The following is a 16,824-nucleotide window of genomic DNA, read 5'->3' as shown; positions in this document are numbered from 1 at the left end:
AAGCAGACCATCATCGCGATGGCCACGTTTTGTGGAAATGGTTCATTGTACGCACAGTACCAGGAACTACAATCTCATGGCGGGTTCTCGAAGATTGTCAACATTTATGGATGTTAGCAGGGTTGATCTTGCCGCGTAGGGAGACACAATAGATAAGGGCCTGAACAATCTGTAAAAATATATATACATCAAATGGTGGGCAGATTATGAGCGTTTTCGTGTATTTGAGTAACAACAAACCCCCGGAGAAACTGATTTGCCAGCGTATTCGTTATGTTTCACACGGTACACCATAATCTGTGTTTAGCGTTATCACCGAAGGTGGGTGTGCGCACGACACGCACACGAGAATACTTACCCCCCACAAGTTCAAGTTCAACCGGTCCAAACAAAAAGAAGACACATTCGTTTTACATTTTCGTTTCATTTACCTACAGTTCGAGTTTTTTATTGTTTTTTTTGCAGTTTCGGGGGTATTACGTTAAAATCCAGACACGGAATTTGTCGCCAGTTGCGTCGAGCCTTTAGTTACACGTTTATAGAAAAAAAGGACACACAACACGCGGGTGCGTTTACGTTTCCGGTGCTACACACGCGCACGAGGCCGGATGTGAAGATTGCTTGCCTCGCATTCGGGGCGCCACCGGAACACCGGAGGAGCGTGCGCGCGCCCCGGAACGGCATATTTCGTGCCCGTTGGTTTCGTTTTTCGTGTTAGATTATGCTATTACATCTATTACATATTTGTTTTGCTTTTTTGTTTCGTTTGCACCGTGTCCCTTTCAATGTTTCTTTTTCCCAATTATATGTTATATGATTAGTTTGTTTGTTTGTTTGTTTTTTTTTTGTGTGGACTTTTCTGATTTTGTTTTCACATCTGCTTCGTACATGCTTTGCGCACTCGTGTTTCGCAAGAGCTTCGCTTCGGGGCCCGTTTTTGTCTACCGTTGATGGAATTTTTGATCAGCCCGTTATTATCAGCACAACCGATGAGATCACTCGCGATAGAAAGTTAAAATGAAAAATACACAACAATTATACTTGCGGTGTTTGCCTTCTCCGCGGGCAACCGCCCCATTGCGGGAACGTTGGCGGCGGCGAATGGGCGATGGAATTAAAATGAATACGAGCTTTGCGGCCTATCTCATCTCACCGCACCGCAACAGTTTGGACAGATACTCTTGCATTAGTATGCTTGGGGCCATTTTGAGAAAATGCCCCCCACGATCACTTGCACGACAGACGCGCGCGGGCGGTAAACGGCGATCGCGTGCCGCGGCAACATATACAAATATATATAAATATATGTATAATATAATATAGAAATAGATATAATGCTCGATACACAGATACTACTCATTCTAGCCACAGTCAGTTCTACAATGATGATGATGATGCATACCCTGTCCCCGGGTTCCCCATTTGCTACTTCGGCTTCTGTTGCCTCTCGTTTCCCCATTGGTTTAATGTTGTACTTCCTTTTGTTGTTCTGGTGGGCACAGAGCTTCTTCTAATGCCAGTGAGATTGTTTTGGCTGTGCCATTGTCCACTCCCTTTGCTAGTTGTGCGTGTTGTGGTGCGTTCTGGCTCTCTCTCTCTCCCTCCCTCTTTCTATCTCCGACCCTTGTGTGCTCTGCTCTATTGGATAGTCGCCTCCGATTAGGCACCTTGTAGAACACGTACCACTTGCATTCCTAATGTTTCCACCTGCCTGCACAACACGATCGGTGATCGATGATCGCAAATGAAACGTTCGCACACAGGACACACACTCCTACTCTCTCTCTCTCTCTCTCTCTCTTATTCGTGCTTAGTTGACAATAATTAGAATAAATAATTTGTTGGGGGATTTTAAAACACAAGCTACATGCCTCCCTGTGGTGCCCTTTTTAAAGTATCATCCTCAAATCCCTCTTCTGGCAAGCGCGGCGCGGCACACGCGAAACGCGCTTGAAGGTTTTTTTTGGAAAATAGATAAAGGAATAAATAATTCGCACCCTGGCGTGCGCCCACGGAAAACAAACAAAAATGCCAATCCGAACATAAAAACACACAATCACACACACACACACACATGCATATTTTGCTCCCCCACAATCCTGGCCCTAATGACCCCCCCACACACGCGGTCGTGATTTAAGGGCGGTGAATGTTTCCGGTTCGATTAAAATTATGTATAAATACTTTATAATATATAGAACAAAATTAAAAAACAAGAGTAAACAAAAGAAAACAAAATTTCAACAAACTTTCAACGCGGAGCACCTCCACATTGATCAAATGGCAAAAGGAAGATTGATTTGTGTAAGAGGAGACGACCACACGTGTTTGATGAGTGTGCGCGGCGCGCCCGACGATCGAGGCTTTGCGTAGCTTCTACTACTTCTACTACTTCCAAGGTTGCTACTAACATCCGCGGGTGTCCGACAGAGGGCTGTGACCGAAAGGATGGCGTGCGCGCGGGTGGAGACCGGGTGCGTCGTGTGCGTGTATCTGCGTGCAATTGGCAATCAATGGTGGTTGGTGGTCGTCGTGTCGCTGGTGGCCGACTGACTGGTGGAACGCGTACAGGTATGTGGGCAGCAAAGCGGTGTCGGAAACACCCTTTTATCGTGGCCTTCGTCGATAGATATCTATTCGGTGGTAACTTAAAAAATACATATAATCTCTAATCACGGATGCGCTCCTTTCGCGTCACCTTTCCGCTGTTTACTGGCTCTCTCTCTTAGTGGACTCTCTGGGGGTTGATCTCCCCCGACAGCAACCTCCTTCTTGGACTTTACACATTCTCACCACATTATCTCACTGTTGCCGTTGTTGCCCCACTGGCGTTACGGTGCGCTGACTGGCTGGCTGACTGACTGGCTGTTCTCACGGTCCCGGTGTCGCTTAGTATTTCACCTGGAAGAACGGGTGCTCCAAGGCTTCGGCGGCGGTGATGCGTTTGTGGGGGTTGATCTCGAGCAGGCGCGCGAGCAGATCGTAGGCCGCCTCGCCGAAGTCGTCGCCGTCAACACGCTGCTGCTCTTGCTCTCCGCCCGCCGGGGCGGCTGGTGTCTCGCAGACGCACTCCTCAAACAACAGCTCACAGTTGGCGCAAGTGGTCGCCTCATCCGGTTCCCCAACGGGCGTATTGTCGCCACCGGGACGATCCGGATCGGGAGGCGGAATGCCGCCACCCTCCAGGCGGCGCCGATGAAGCGCCCGAAAGTGTCGGCAAACCTTGCGCAAGTTCAGCGGTTTCTTCTGCATCGTGTGCTCATCGACCAGCATCTTGCGATCGAGTAGGCGCGCCGTTTCGCCGATCCGATCGTACCCGAACACGCACACAATCTGCGCCAGCGACGTCAGATCGTCCGTGTTGCCAAAGAATGGGTAGCAGGCCGAGAGGATGCTCAGGAAGATCACACCCACCGCCCAGATATCGACGGCCGTCGTTTGGTCCGGATACTTCAGCAGCACCTCCGGTGGCCGGTAGCCCGGTGTGCCGGCCCGTGGTGCGAACAGCTCGCGCTTCACCAAACACGCGTTGCACACCCGTGGGCGACCGCAGCACTCACACCGAGCGGCCGCCGCCCCCGGTGGTGCATTGGCCGCACGTGCGGCCACGGGTGCTGGAGCCGGTGGGGCCGCCGCTGGCGCCGGAACGGCCGGGCGTCGGCTCTCCTGGTACTGCTTCAAACCCTGGCTGATGCCCGCGACGGTAGATTTAATTTGGCGCGCCAAAGCGGACAGCCCATCCTTTGCCACGCTGTTGGACAGTTTCAGGGGCGAACAGGGGCGAGCGCGTTGTTGAAGGGGCGGCACCGGCGCCGCTTGCGGAACCGATAAGCTGTTGGCCCCCATCCTCCGGGCGAGCTCGTCCGGGGTGTTGTTCTCCGTGCTGCTGCTTCCGTTAGTTTTGTGCCGCTTGGAGACTTGTTGCTGCTGCTGCTGCTGCTGCGCGGGAAGGGCATCTTCGCGCGCTGCAACAAGCGCCCCGCTCCGATCCGATCCATCGTCCCCGATCGAAACCTTCCGCTTGTCAGTCTTTGCTACTCCGCCCGACGGGCCAGTGGCGGCGGCGGCGCCTGCTTCCTGCTGCTTCACCGGGCCACCGCGTAACGTAAACTCGCCGCAGGTCGTTTCCTGGGCGAGCCCAAAGTCGACCAACATGTAGCCACCGTGGCGGCGGGCGTGCAGAAAGTTGCTCGGCTTTACGTCCCGATGGATCACGCCGTACTGGTGGACGCGCCGCAGCGGTATCAGCAGATTCTGCATGTAACGCTGCACTTCGGCCGGCGTCAGCTCGGCAAAGTACTGCTGGAACGGTTCGTGCGGAATGTACTTCATGACGAGTGCCACCGAGCCCTGGTGGCGAAACGCATCCACGATGCCGACCACGTTGCAGCGGCCGCCGAGCTGCATCATGCAGCGCAGTTCGCGCTCGATACGCGTCGGATGGCTCGTTTCGGTGATCAGCTTGATCGCGTACATGCGGCGCTTCTCGCGATCGAGATGCGCCTCTTCGCGCCGCGTGGCCAACGAGACCGTGCTGAAGGTGCCACGATCGATCTTCCCGTGGACCACGTACCGATCGCCGATCGTCGGAATTTGCTCCTGCAACCGCTGGGGCCGCTGCTCATCACCTGCTGCTACCGGTTGCTGCTGTTGCTGCTGCTGCTGCTGGTCACCGCCTGCTGTGATGTAATGGATCGTGCGTGGTGTAGAATGAGATAATAGGAGGATCAGTTTCTACGCTTCTTATGTCAGACGCGGACCTCGCGGCATGAATGATATACCCTCGCGGCCACAAACACTTACCTCTGCCAGCTTCTTCGAGCTGCCTCGGCTGTTGGTCACTTTTCTCCGCCTCGGCAACGCGCGCGATCGGTGCGGGCGGCGGCGGTGGTGGTGGCAAGTTAACCACCACCACTGCTTGGCCACCTCGCTCGTCCTCGTCCGATTCGTCCGACTCGTCCTCATCCTCCTCGCTGTCACTTTCCGGTGGCGAGGGCAACGGCGGGGGATAGGAGCGCGCTGGGTGCTGCCTGACGTCCATTTTTATTTTTACCCACCAAAAACCGTCAACCACTCAATCACCTGTTGGCCGCTCGGGGTGGGTGGGCGATGGTCCGCGTGTCGGGCTGTTGGAGCGTGTTGTTGTCCCCGCAGGCTGTGTGCTGTAACGGGGCTCCGGCAGGATCTTCTCCCGAGGGCTCAGGCAGGCGTGATGGTGGGGTGGCGGATGACAATTGTCCGCTTTCTACTTTTCTACAAATTCCTCGTCGAGCCTCTCTTGGTATAGTAGTAGTAGTGTGTGTTGCTTTGTACTTTGTTGTTGTTACTTTTTTTGCTCTTATACACAATACGCCAAGCCGCGTGCTTTTTAATACGATGGGCAGCAGGCACAGAGAGCGCCCACTTGGATGCGGCTTTGCGTGTGTGCGTACGAAATTGTGCGAAGGTTTCACCGTCGTCCACTAGTAGACGGTGGAGCGCGGCCTACTACCTACTACTACACACGCCGAGAAAAGAGCGACGAAAAAGCGACCGTCCGATGATGCAGCGCGTAACTTATTTTCAGTGTTTCGCCGTTTTTCTCCTCCCGCGTTGTTGTTGTTGGCGTTGTACTACTTTTCCCTGCCCTGCACAACTCTGCCGTTTGCTGCGGCTGCACACGGCCAAACTGGGACAGCTCGGCGCGCAAGTGGGAACGAGTGAGAGCGAAATTCGAATAGCGAAAGCACCACCACGTTGGTTTTTTGGTACGATGTTTTATATGAGTATTGCTACTATCTTTTCGCGTAGGCCACTGACTGCTGTGCTCTGCTGCGCTGCTGTTGCGCTTCCTTCGCGGGTTTTCTTTTCGAAGCTGAGATCCTTCCCTCTCGCTCTACATCCGATTCCGCTGCGCGTGCACGTGGTGTGCGTTGCTTTTCCAATTCCTACCCCCCAAAGGCTGCTCTCTCTCTCTCTCTCACGGGGTTGCTGGCTTGGCTTGAAGTTATCTGCACTTTTCAGACACTCGCCCGACGCGCCATGATGATATTAAAATCGAAGAAGCACAATGATAAACACCAAACACTGTGTGCACTTTAATACACCCTGCGGTCCGCTGGTCAGCGCAGGGGTCAGGCGCGAACCAAAATCACAGCAAAGCGGAAAGAAACCACATTGGCCACGAAAGGGGGTGAGCAATGTTGCAAACGCAGCAGAGACCGTGCGCGGGGACCTTCTGCGATCGTTCGATTTAATTTTTCGCTCTATTTTTATTATTTATTGCCAAATGGGTGCGCATGAGTGAGCCTAGAAAACGAAAGGCAAAACACGTGCGACACGACCACGACGCTTCCGAAGTGCTCCGGGTGTTGGTAATCACTATAATACTGTGGCTTCTCGAAGGCTAAGGGGTTTTGAAGAAGAGGCACAACCGCGAACGCACTGACCGCTGACACCGAGGAACGGGCGATACTGATGCACACACAGGCGAGCGAGCGCGATGCTTCTCCGCTGCGCCCCGAAATCCGTGACAAGCGCCCAACTCCCTATCGCGCACACTTGCAGCTCCGCTCAGCTGCTAAATGGCTTGTTTTCGTTTTGTTTGTTTCTTCCACTCGCCGCACACACACTCGCACGCAGGTACGCGCTCTCTCAGCTGACACCGAAAGTGCAGTTGGTTGTGCCGACTCGCTCACTCGCTCTCTCTCTCTCTCTCTCTATCGCTCGTTCGCTTCTGCGCACACTTGGATGTTTTGGCTGGCTGTCAGATAGAGCATTCGTGTTGTTGTTGTTGTTGTTGCTGCAGTTTCAGGGTTTGTTTTTGTTGTTGGCCTCCGAAAGGCAGCACCACTGAAGCTGCGCCTCCGTTTCTCGTGTTTCGTCCGTGGACCGCGCCGTACGAAGAAGAAGCTGGTGGCGTGATGGAAGTGTACACGGCATCGATTATCTTCCTTCTTTGTGTCACAGCTTTGCTACAATATTACTATATCACACATGCACGCACACAGATGCGCGCGCGCGCGTACTGCTTTCGGTGAGATTGTGTAAAAGTGCAACACAATGCAACGCACACCCCACTCCAGGTCCGCACGTACAAGTCAAGGGCGTCAAGTCGCGCTGTGAATTTAAAACGCGCTCCTTTAATGCGGCCGCTCGTTTATCGATGCAATTGACGACAATGACGACGACGCTGCTTCTCGCGAGGTTGGTTGCTAGCAGCAGCAGCAGCGGTCCTCTGTGGTTGGCCAAGAAGCGAAGAAGATGAAGCGCGCACCGCAATGGAAGCAACAAAACAGTCTCCAACTTCCCAAGGCCGTTCGTTGGGAGTTTATTTTAGCGCACGGCGCAAGCAAAACTGGATCTGGGCTGGAAGTCGCGCTGCTGGCGCCCAATCAAGGCAATCTTCCGAACGGGTAATGGTGCTGGGCTGGGCTGGGTGTGCGAAGACAGTCCTTCCGTGTAGGCGCGCGGCACGCAGACGGCGGCGACGGGACGGTGCTGGCGGCGCCTAATGTCGCTGTTAATGTGTGTTTTGCATGTATTTCTGCTAATTGTACTACTCACGCGCACGCACACACAAACACACGGGGCAAGAGACCTATGCAGCCATCATCGTCATCGGCAGCAACAACAGCAGCAGCAGCATCATCATCATCATCATCACCGGGCAGCAGTGCAGCAAACCGAGCACATGTGGTCGCCGTGATTTCGCGAAGCAAACTGTTTTTCTTTTTTTTGGTCAGTGCACAAACAAAATCGATTCCTCGGCCATCGGGAAAGCGGAAGTCGCGCTCGCCAAGAAGGTTGGAAAGGTTGTTGTCCTTGTTGCAAATCGGGCGAACGTTGTTCTAGATTCGCACCACGAGGCCACCACGAGGTTTTGCTGTAACACACGCGGTCACGGCGAGAGGCCAGAGAGAAGTGTGTAGCGCGCAGCGACCGTTTGCCAAAACGGAACTGCACCGCACACCACGCGGTTTCAGCGAAGGATCGGCACACAGCTTCTGCGCTGCGCGCGCCGTACTCTTTCCACGCTCTCACACAGCTGGTGTGGTGGGTCGCTTCAAGCACTGCGCGGCCTGGCTTACCCGCGTGTGCCGCTGTATGTGTGCCGGTTTCCCCGCCGAGCGTGGGGGTGGCAGCAACTTCCGGAGCCTCGCGCACAGTGAGAGCGAGCGCGTGGTTTTCCACTTCCGTCGCCGCTGGGCTGGGGTTTCCACACGCGGTTCCGACGGCACTAACACGCCGAGAGCTTTACTTTTCCACACTCAAACACCGTCGTCGTTGTCGTTGTTGTTGTTGTTGTTATCGCACTGGACTCACGATACGTGCGTGCGTGCGTGCGCGTCTACTATTATGCTGGCGAGAGATGGTACGAGATCATCCGTTCATCGTTGCTTTCCGAGTGTTTTGCGTTTGCCAGCCTCAGGTTCCCGTAGCGTGGCCAAGGGAGCGATTAGTCGAAGCGGAGAGAGGGTTGAACTTGTGCCTCTTGCTTGCTCCCTCGCACGCAGTCTCTCTCTCTCTCTTTCCCTGTTGTGCGTCCTCGCGTTAGGCTGTCTCTGTCGGATCTCGGTTGCTGCGAGTTGCTGCACACAAACAACTCAGGCTACTAGTTACTAGGAGTTACACTGCGCGGCTCATTGCGATGGTCACTGCGTTTTTCGTTCGCTCGCTCTCTCTCTCTCCCTCGTCGTGATGCACGAAAAAGAAGCTTTCTGCTCGATTTTTTCCGCTCCTTCTACTTGTTTTCCCCGTCGTTGCCAACCCTTTTCCGTTCGGGGGTGGTGGTGGGACACACAAGCAGGCCCAATGATTACGTGCTGGCCCCACGGCGCCCGATGGTGCAACTTCGTTTTGCAGGTTAAAGCAAGATGCTGATAATGTTGCTACAGGGCTCTGGGCGGTTCATTCGACAAGCGTGCGTACAGGGTGTGCCCAGTACTTCCTCGCCGCTTATCTCGCCCCGTTTCAGAAGAGATCACAGTGTGCCGTACTGGAATGCTGCTGGAGCTGGAGTTAATAGAATGATGACGAAATGGCCCGTTGGCTGTGGCCGCGCGTTGCTGCTGGAAGGTTCCCAGCGGACCGCGTGCTTTTCGGGGTTATGGTTGACGCGCGTTCGCAAACCACGCGGTTCCGCGCGACGATCTTCTCGCGGCGGTCGTTGCCTGCTGTGGTTGTTGTTGTTGCTCCCGCTGACGCGGCTTCCTGTTGGCGCTGCCTGACGTTTGCTCTCACGCGCGAGACAAACAAAGGGAACGCTTCTCCAGCAAACGCGCTTCGCTTGCAAGGCGAGCGGGGGGAGACACGAAAAACACGACCGAAAGATAGAGAGAGAGAGAGAGAGAGAGAGAGAGAGAAAGCGGAGGAGCGAGAGAGAGCGCGGTTGCTTCTCTCGATTTCGATTCGCTCGCTTCTCTGGCACTTGTTTTTGTTATAGCTGCTGCTGATGCCGTTGTTGTTGTTGTTGTTGTTGTTGTTGTTGCTGTGCCCTGGTGCTGTGACCGCTAGTGTTGGGGCCGTGCATGAAGAAGATACAGACGCATTGGAACCAGTGCGAGAGCTGCGGGCCCACCAAAGGGGTACGAGAGGGAGAAAAAGAGAAACAAGATGTCCGACCGTGAGCAAGCAAACACAAACAACTCGACGGGCTCGTCGTGCGGTGGCGGCGTGAAGGACGCGCGGCCCCGGGCCAGGGGATACGATGGGGTCTCTATGGTGCGCGGGGAGCATTTTAGCAAAAAAAGATGGAAGACAGGCTATCCGGGGAATAAAACGGGACCGTGAAGAAGTGCGGCCAGCTCCGACTGGCGAACCGAGTATGCGCGCGTGCACACATACGGGCGCACACAAACACACGCGCCCGCAATCGCAATCGAGTGGAGCGCTATTTAAACAGCAAAAAACAACGGGATTTACACACTCGGCGGCTATGGCCACACCACCACCTGGTCCACAGAAGGTGGACAGGGACGCCAAAGGGGGCTAGACACACACGCGCGCACAGAATTACCTACTTTGCCTGGAACCGTGTACGGGGCGTCGCTGCGAGACCACGTTTTTGGGTTGCGCGCTTGGCGTGTGGTTCACAGGATCACATTAACGAGGACACGGCAGGACATTCGATCGATGGCACTGCGTTACTCACTCACACAAACGGGGCACTTGGATTCACAATAAGTTCGACACACTGGGTCTACCGTTTGATCGGTACACTAAGGAACAGGATTGCAGTTTGGTGGCTTTGAACTAACGGAGAGTTAATTTTACGAAACAAAATCCTCACTTAACCACGCGCGCTGTGCCCAACTGACGCGTTCGTACGGGAATAGCGTGATGCTAACCCCTGGCCCTGAGAGAGGGTTCCGTCGGGAACCACCGTACGCGGTACCAGGCGGTGCGAGCGAGAGCGCACTTGAATCGATAGAAACACGCACACACACGCGTGCGCACCGACCGTGTGGAGGAGTATAACGCAATCCGGGATAGAACGGGTAGGAAAACGCGTTTCTGGCTTCTCTCCGTTTCTTTCTTTGTTGTTGTTGTTGTTGTGGCGTTTTGTTGACGCTTCGCGTTACGCGAGCACAGCTGGCCAACTGACGCGTTCGTCCGGGAAGAGCGTGATTCCGTTGGGGACCGCCCTCTATCGGTGAGTTCGCTTATCATTTATTGTCGTTTTAATGATCGTTTCTCGCAGGCGGCGAGTTTCGTGTTATTTTCAACTTGTAAAGTAACACGAAACTCGCTGGCGAACGGTAAACTTAAACATAACACGAAATGAGATAAAATACAACGCTTTTTAACATGTTTACTGCGACTTGCTTCATTAGGACTCTTGGATCCGTAGCAATCGACAGCTACGAGTCGAGCAGTTACAGATGTCACCATAAATTAATGCTCCAAGGTATACAATTAATACTGCGGGGACAGACGAAGCGTAACGTAATGTATTTGGCATTACAGATTAATGCTAAACTGCTGCGCTTCTGTCAAAACGTTCACGGGTCGGTCCGAACGTAAATACTTTTTGCATACTCTTTGCTTACAAACAGAGGATAATGTAAGTTCTTATTTGCTGGTATAGCAACAAAATCGGAAAAAAACAGAAAAAATATTAAGAAGTCAATTTATTTCCTTCCTGTTAGAGGAATTCACGAAACTGTTTACGAAGCAAAACAAAGTAACCGTATCGTATGGTATTTTAATCTCCGTTGGGTGGCAAAATGTTTTTAGAACACGCTGACGTTTGACACCTTGACTCAAAACCAAACAAACAACAAAGGGGTCGTCGACGAAAAAAAAAATGATAATAAATCCGTAAGGTTCCGAGTTTGTTTTCTTTGCGTTGGTAGTTGGCTAATTAGTTGTCCACCATGAGCTCCAACGAGGAGCTCAAAGAATTAATCCGTCAGTACACGGCGCAGGTACGGGGACCGGTGACCGAGGACCGGCCAATGGTGATGTGGCCAATGTCAGTAATCAATTATTGGTTATCGGTTTTTAGCTCACCCAAATCGGCCAAGCCCTCCAGCGGACGACGGACGACGGCGAGCGGACAGAGCTCGAAAAACTGCGCGGCGATTTGACGGAACTACTGAAGCTTACCCAGGAAACGCTCGATTGTACCACCGATGCCGATCCGGATGTCGCCCTTCAGAAGAAAGATAAAATCGATGACGAGTTTGCACTGTTCATGAGCGAAATCAAACAGCTTGATCAAGCGGAAGATACCGAGCCGCCGAAGCACGAGGACCCGGCGCCCGATGATCTCGATCTTGAGGGGCTGATCGGTAGCAAGTGTTCCGCGCCGCACGTCCACTCCTGGGGCTCGAAGGTGTACCACAACGCGATGGTATGCAGTCTCGATACGGCTCAGTTGGAACACGCGACGGCCAAAGTACTCTTCACCAATCCGACTCACCGGGAGATGGTGCCGTGCACGTACTTCCTCGAAGGCGATTGTCGTTTCACCGACGACCGGTGTCACTATTCGCACGGCGAAACGGTGCGATTGGATGAGTTGCGCGATTACCGGGAACCACAGTTTGAGCGACTTCAGCGACCGGGAAGTGGAGCGTTGGTTAAGCAATCGTCGCGGCTCTGGGCCAAAGGAACCGTGCTGGCCGTCGACTACGAGGCCCGCACGTGCCGACTGGTGCTCGAGGAAGGCAAGCGGCAACTGGACGCGATTCCGTTCGAGGATCTTTTCCCACTCGAGGACGGCGAAGATACGGAGGAACCGGAACCGGCGGCATCGACTGACGACGACGATGAAGAAGACGAAGAAGACGATGATGATTTCGATGCCGTGCGGAAGGCCCAGATGGTGGAGAAAAGCCTCTTTCAGCCGGCGGCCGATCGACGGTTGGGCGAGTGGGAAGACCACACGCGGGGCATCGGGTCGCGGATAATGCAAAAGATGGGCTACGTCGTTGGCACGGGACTCGGGCGTGAAGGAGAAGGCATCGTTTTGCCAGTCAGTGCGCAAGTTCTACCGCAGGGCCGCTCACTCGACTACTGTATGGAGCTGCGGGAACAGGCGCAAGGTGATCGGGATCTGTTCAGCGTGGAGAAGAAACTGGTGCAGCTACGCAAGCAGCAGGAAAAACGTGATGCTCGTGACTACAGCCGACGCCAGGAAGCGGCCGCCAAGCGAAAGGATGTTTTTAGCTTCATAAATGAACAGATTTTCGCCGGGGGACACAGTTCGAAACGTGACCCGAATCATCGGCAGCAATCATCACCCGTCACGACACGCGATCTGAAAGAACACTCGTCGAAGAACCTGAACATTGCGAGCTTGAAGCTGTCGGAAGAAATTCGCCGAGCGGAAGCGGAAGTGGAGCGGATAAAGATTGCCCTGACGCGCCACAAAACGGGCACACCGACCGGGGACAGTTTGCGCCGGCAACTCGATGCAAAACGGGGCGAGATTGCGCGGTTACAGGCCACGGAGGGCACCATTTCGAAGGAGCAACAGTTGCGCAGTGATAAGCGGAAGATGACAGTATTTTAGAAACGGACGGACGAACGGAATAAATAGGCCACACACATAATCATAAACAATACTTTATTTGACTACTTCTTCTCACGATCCAGGGCGGCCTTCGTTTCGCGTTTGATCGTGGCGGCGATCAACCGCAGCACCTGCGGATCGGTGATCTGATCACAGAGCCGCTGGTAGCAGTTGTTCATAATGTCCTTAACTAACGCACCGGCCGCAGCCGGTTGCAGTGTCTTCTCGGACGCCTGCCTAACGGTGTTCAGTTCACGTTGCAGCTGTTCGATGCGAGTTCCCGCTTCGTGCGAGCGGTTCCGTTCCTCCGTCAGTTGCTGCTGTAGCTGTTCCGAACGTTCGTTCGCCGCGCGCAACTCTGCCAGACTTCGTTCCAGCTCTTTGGTCTTTTCTGCGCCGTTTTCTTTCGCTTCGGCCAGTTCTTTTTCCAGTGCCAATCGTACCTCTTTCTGTCTGGCGCTCTCCGCCCGGTTAGTTTCATTCTCACGCTCCATCCGGTGGATGGTGTCTCGTTGTCGGTGGTCGCACTCTTCCAGTGATTGGAGTTTCTCGATTAGTTTCGCATCCGATCTACGTTTGGCATCCGATTCGGTGGCTTCCGCAGCACGTAGTTTACCTTTCAGGGTGTGATTTTCTCGTTTCAGTTCGAGCAGTTTCTCTTCCAACGCTAGCAACTCTTCGTCTCGATCGGCGGCACTCGAAGGTCGCCGATCGCCCTGCACGCTCAGCAGATCGATCCGATCCAGCACTCGGTCCAGCTTCGATTCGAGCTTCGTGAGGTTCATGCGCATCTCCGTGTTTTGCATACGATTCTCGCTCATCACTAGGTTAAAGTTCATATCGGCCGTAGCCGGATTGCTCGGTCCACTGGTGCTGGCGCTCACCAGTCCGGTCAGTGGAACCATTTGCATTCCGATCGTTGGCACCATGTTAGTGCGTCGAGCAGGGGCAACTCGCGCTGGAATAGTTTCAATCTTCGAATCCGACGTATCGGACGAATCTGATCCCACATCTGGTGGCCCGGGTGGTGGCACCGGTCCATGAGCGGAAACCGGTCCCCTACCGGGCGGTAGAGGGATCGCTTGTCCCATGCGTGCCATCCGGGCCACCAGGTTGCTTCTACTGTTGGCCATCGCTTCCGGTTCCTTTTCTGCCTCGGAAAGCGGTTCCTCGATCACCGGTTCTCGCTCAACCGTACACCATTCATCGATGACTGCCAGCATCGCTTGGCGGTCGGATTCGTTTTCGAAAAGTACGCTCCAAAAGTCACTCGACTCATCGGCACGGAACTGGAGGTAGTCCTGCTTGAGGAACAGCTTTGTGTCGCGGTTCAACGTTACCGCACCGAGGACGTCCGTTTTCGTGCGATACAGCAGCAATCGGTGGCCGGTCGAGGACTTTAGCAGGGCCAGCCCAACCTTGCCGAGGAACATATTATCGCCAGCCGCGCTGAAACGGTTACCGAAGTTAGTGTTACTGCCGCTTGCCACAGGACTCGGTTCACCCGACTCACAGTTTATACGCGACCACGACCGTCGCTCGCTCAATGGCCCATTCCGGTGGTTTGCTAGGTTCAGCGGGCAATTCATCTGCCGGGCCGGTCGCCGGTGAAGGAATGTAGCGAAAGTTTGACGGACCATACCGGTCGGACACTTTGATCGGTTTCGGTGCAATCGAACCGGTGCCGGCACCCTTACCGGCAGTCGGTTTGGATGAGAGGCCAAAAATTGCCGCTAGGCCCGATCTTTGGAAAAAGAATAATGTTATCACGGATAATTTTTCTGAGGTGCGTATTTGTGGTCACTCACTTGCCACCTTGCGCTTTGCTAGACGGTCGAAAAAACTCATCATCATCTCCCGACTCTCGGCTACCAGCTCCCTGTCCCCGTCCCCCGTCGTCAAACATTGGGCGTACTTTTATCACAACGACGATCCGGCCGCCAACCACGACAAATTGGACAAAGTTTGTTTTGGTGATCGATAACAAATACGGTGGCAGCAGCTCTTTAGTACAGCAAGGTTCGTTGATGGGTGTTACACCACGAGCAAGGTAGTTACAGCTTCGTTTGGGTCGCTCTAGGGCTAAGCTAACGCTTCCAGCAGTTTGGTAGCACGTATGGTAACATTGGCGATAAGCTGTACAAGTAAAGGAGAATTAAATTGAAAAAATTCTCAATTTTTCAACATTCATGTCTAGCAAAACCCCCCAGATTGGTTGTCAAACTGGTTAACTCACAAACACCTTCGCCTTCGGCAGCCTTCCACGCATACTGACGCAGTGGTCACCTGTTTGAAAGTTTACTATTGCCGCGCAGCACAGTCCGACAACACAACGATAGATCATTCCAGTTCCATAAGGAAATTCCACAAAAAATCGTGCACCCAGCAACAGAATGGCCACAAAGGAACTGAAGCAGTTCAGTCTGGCGGAAGTGGCCGATGCCTGCAAGGACGGCGATACTCTGATGGTGATTCATGACAAGGTGTACGATGTAACCAAGTTTCTGACCGAGGTATGCCATCGGAGGGAGGTCACCAGTCGGTGCTCCGCTTATCTGGCCACTCGAACTGGCTCGAACAATTCACCGTACTTTCCTTTTCTGCCCCTCTCAAGCATCCCGGTGGCGAGGAGGTACTGATAGAGGCGGCCGGGAAGGACGCAACGGCCGACTTTGATGACGTTGGCCACAGCACCGACGCCAAGTAAGTACGGACACCGATCGCCTTGGTTTTGGGCGCGATTTCTCTCGTCCTTGAAGTAGTCTCGCTTCTAACAATTGCCCTTTCCACTGCCGTATTTTGTAGGGAGCAGATGAAGCAGTACGTCGTCGGGGAACTGATCGAAGCGGATCGGAAAAAGAAAGCCTCCAAAGGGTGAGTTGCCGGGGTCGGATGCAATCATCCCTTGCATGTGTGTGTTTCGGTATCTTTCGGTATTCAGAACCCGCTCTTACGAGGCTCCCGTATTTTGTGTTACTAACCATCACTCATATTTTTACTTTTGTCCCCGTGTTTTTTTTGTTTCTTCCCATTAGTAGTTCCGATTCCTCCTCGACCGCTTCGTCCTCCTGGCTGGGATCGTTGAAGACGAAATTTTTCGGTTGACACACACTGGCGCTTCCGCTGGGCCATCACCGGAGGAAGTGTCACGCCGAGCGTAGCTTTAGATACATTTTGTGCAACTTGGGCAATGATATTGGAGGGTACTTTTCGGGGGATGTCGTTAGGTTTTTCCACCATTTTATAACGTTAAACGTTTAAGCACACAGATTTCTCAGCTAACAAACGCTCACTCTTTGGAACGAATCGAATAAAAAGTGCTGAGGCGGCGGATCGATTTCTCTTTTTCAACTCTGCGCGTGTCTTTATTATTTCTGTAGCCATAAGCGTTTACTGGCCAATGCCTTCGGCGCCTCGCGAAACCAGGCCCGCGGCTGTCTTCTGTTCTTCCCGTTGCTAAGTATTGTTCTTTCTCTTTTTTGCCGCGTGTAGGTGCAACCTTTCGATCGATCGGCGGTTGGCGATGGCTGCCGGATCGGCAGTGGCGGTCGGGGTCGGTCTGGCGCTGATCTTCAAGGTGGCAGGCAGTAAGAAGTGAAAAGCTGACTGGAACTCTTGGAGCATGGAAGTAGTTTTTAAGGATTTCTGCAGAAAGCTCCTCGGCGATCAAAACGCCGGAGGCCGCGGCGGTACGGGTTCGAGAACAATAACGTTAAATAAGTAACTAATATGCTTTCCAATAAACTAAATACAGTGTCTGTGTATAGGGAAGTTGTTGGAGCTAGTTCTTTCTCACGTACAGTGCGGTCCAGCACGCTGTCCGC

General features: G+C 53.5%; 4 protein-coding genes across 7 annotated transcripts; 2 read left to right on the top strand and 2 right to left on the bottom strand.

Moving 5' to 3' along the window:
* Window positions 1-426: 426 nt before the first annotated feature.
* LOC131207016 (cell division cycle 7-related protein kinase) lies at window positions 427-5,041 on the bottom strand. Its single transcript, XM_058199623.1, has 2 exons — window positions 4,804-5,041; window positions 427-4,679 (listed from the first exon to the last, which is right to left on the bottom strand). The coding sequence occupies exons 1-2, from the start codon at window positions 5,039-5,041 to the stop codon at window positions 2,890-2,892; spliced, it is 2,028 nt and encodes a 675-aa protein (XP_058055606.1). The 3' UTR covers window positions 427-2,889.
* Window positions 5,042-11,318: 6,277 nt separating this feature from the next.
* LOC131210343 (zinc finger CCCH-type with G patch domain-containing protein) lies at window positions 11,319-13,002 on the top strand. Its single transcript, XM_058203574.1, has 2 exons — window positions 11,319-11,408; window positions 11,489-13,002. Exons 1-2 carry the CDS (start codon window positions 11,358-11,360, stop codon window positions 12,998-13,000), a joined length of 1,563 nt encoding a protein of 520 aa, XP_058059557.1. The 5' UTR covers window positions 11,319-11,357; the 3' UTR covers window positions 13,001-13,002.
* Window positions 13,003-13,062: 60 nt separating this feature from the next.
* LOC131211948 (uncharacterized) lies at window positions 13,063-15,059 on the bottom strand. Of its 2 annotated transcripts, none has more exons than XM_058205640.1 (3): window positions 14,809-15,059; window positions 14,514-14,744; window positions 13,063-14,449 (listed from the first exon to the last, which is right to left on the bottom strand). In XM_058205640.1, the coding sequence occupies exons 1-3, from the start codon at window positions 14,904-14,906 to the stop codon at window positions 13,063-13,065; spliced, it is 1,716 nt and encodes a 571-aa protein (XP_058061623.1). In that variant the 5' UTR covers window positions 14,907-15,059. The 2 variants fall into 2 exon arrangements, with proteins under 2 accessions (XP_058061623.1, XP_058061624.1); XM_058205641.1 differs by having other exon boundaries at window positions 14,805-14,868.
* A 138-nt stretch (window positions 15,060-15,197) lies between these two features.
* LOC131211949 (cytochrome b5-like) lies at window positions 15,198-16,756 on the top strand. 3 transcript variants are annotated; one of them, XM_058205644.1, is made up of 4 exons: window positions 15,198-15,513; window positions 15,615-15,703; window positions 15,806-15,874; window positions 16,039-16,351. In XM_058205644.1, exons 1-4 carry the CDS (start codon window positions 15,394-15,396, stop codon window positions 16,103-16,105), a joined length of 345 nt encoding a protein of 114 aa, XP_058061627.1. In that variant the 5' UTR covers window positions 15,198-15,393; the 3' UTR covers window positions 16,106-16,351. The 3 variants fall into 3 exon arrangements, with proteins under 3 accessions (XP_058061627.1, XP_058061625.1, XP_058061626.1); XM_058205642.1 differs by lacking the exon at window positions 16,039-16,351 and adding an exon at window positions 16,493-16,756 and having other exon boundaries at window positions 15,200-15,513; XM_058205643.1 differs by having other exon boundaries at window positions 15,230-15,513; window positions 16,036-16,351.
* The last annotated feature ends 68 nt before the right edge of the window (window positions 16,757-16,824 follow it).

This window comes from Anopheles bellator, chromosome 2, assembly GCF_943735745.2.
Source record: "Anopheles bellator chromosome 2, idAnoBellAS_SP24_06.2, whole genome shotgun sequence".
Lineage (NCBI taxonomy): Eukaryota > Metazoa > Arthropoda > Insecta > Diptera > Culicidae > Anopheles > Anopheles bellator.
Note: the sequence above shows the minus strand (reverse complement) of the source record. Positions and strands in the feature narration are given on the sequence as shown.

Coding starts and splice junctions, on each gene's coding strand:
- LOC131207016 (XM_058199623.1), bottom strand. CDS start 5,041: ATGGACGTCAGGCAGCACCCAGCGCGCTCCTATCCCCCGCCGTTGCCC. Junction 4,680..4,803: donor GCTCGAAGAAGCTGGCAGAG/GTAAGTGTTTGT, acceptor ATTACATCACAG/CAGGCGGTGACCAGCAGCAG.
- LOC131210343 (XM_058203574.1), top strand. CDS start 11,358: ATGAGCTCCAACGAGGAGCTCAAAGAATTAATCCGTCAGTACACGGCG. Junction 11,409..11,488: donor TCCGTCAGTACACGGCGCAG/GTACGGGGACCG, acceptor ATCGGTTTTTAG/CTCACCCAAATCGGCCAAGC.
- LOC131211948 (XM_058205640.1), bottom strand. CDS start 14,906: ATGTTTGACGACGGGGGACGGGGACAGGGAGCTGGTAGCCGAGAGTCG. Junction 14,745..14,808: donor AGCAAAGCGCAAGGTGGCAA/GTGAGTGACCAC, acceptor CTTTTTCCAAAG/ATCGGGCCTAGCGGCAATTT. Junction 14,450..14,513: donor GTCGTGGTCGCGTATAAACT/GTGAGTCGGGTG, acceptor TAACCGTTTCAG/CGCGGCTGGCGATAATATGT.
- LOC131211949 (XM_058205642.1), top strand. CDS start 15,394: ATGGCCACAAAGGAACTGAAGCAGTTCAGTCTGGCGGAAGTGGCCGAT. Junction 15,704..15,805: donor GGCCACAGCACCGACGCCAA/GTAAGTACGGAC, acceptor CGTATTTTGTAG/GGAGCAGATGAAGCAGTACG. Junction 15,875..16,492: donor AAAAAGAAAGCCTCCAAAGG/GTGAGTTGCCGG, acceptor TGCCGCGTGTAG/GTGCAACCTTTCGATCGATC.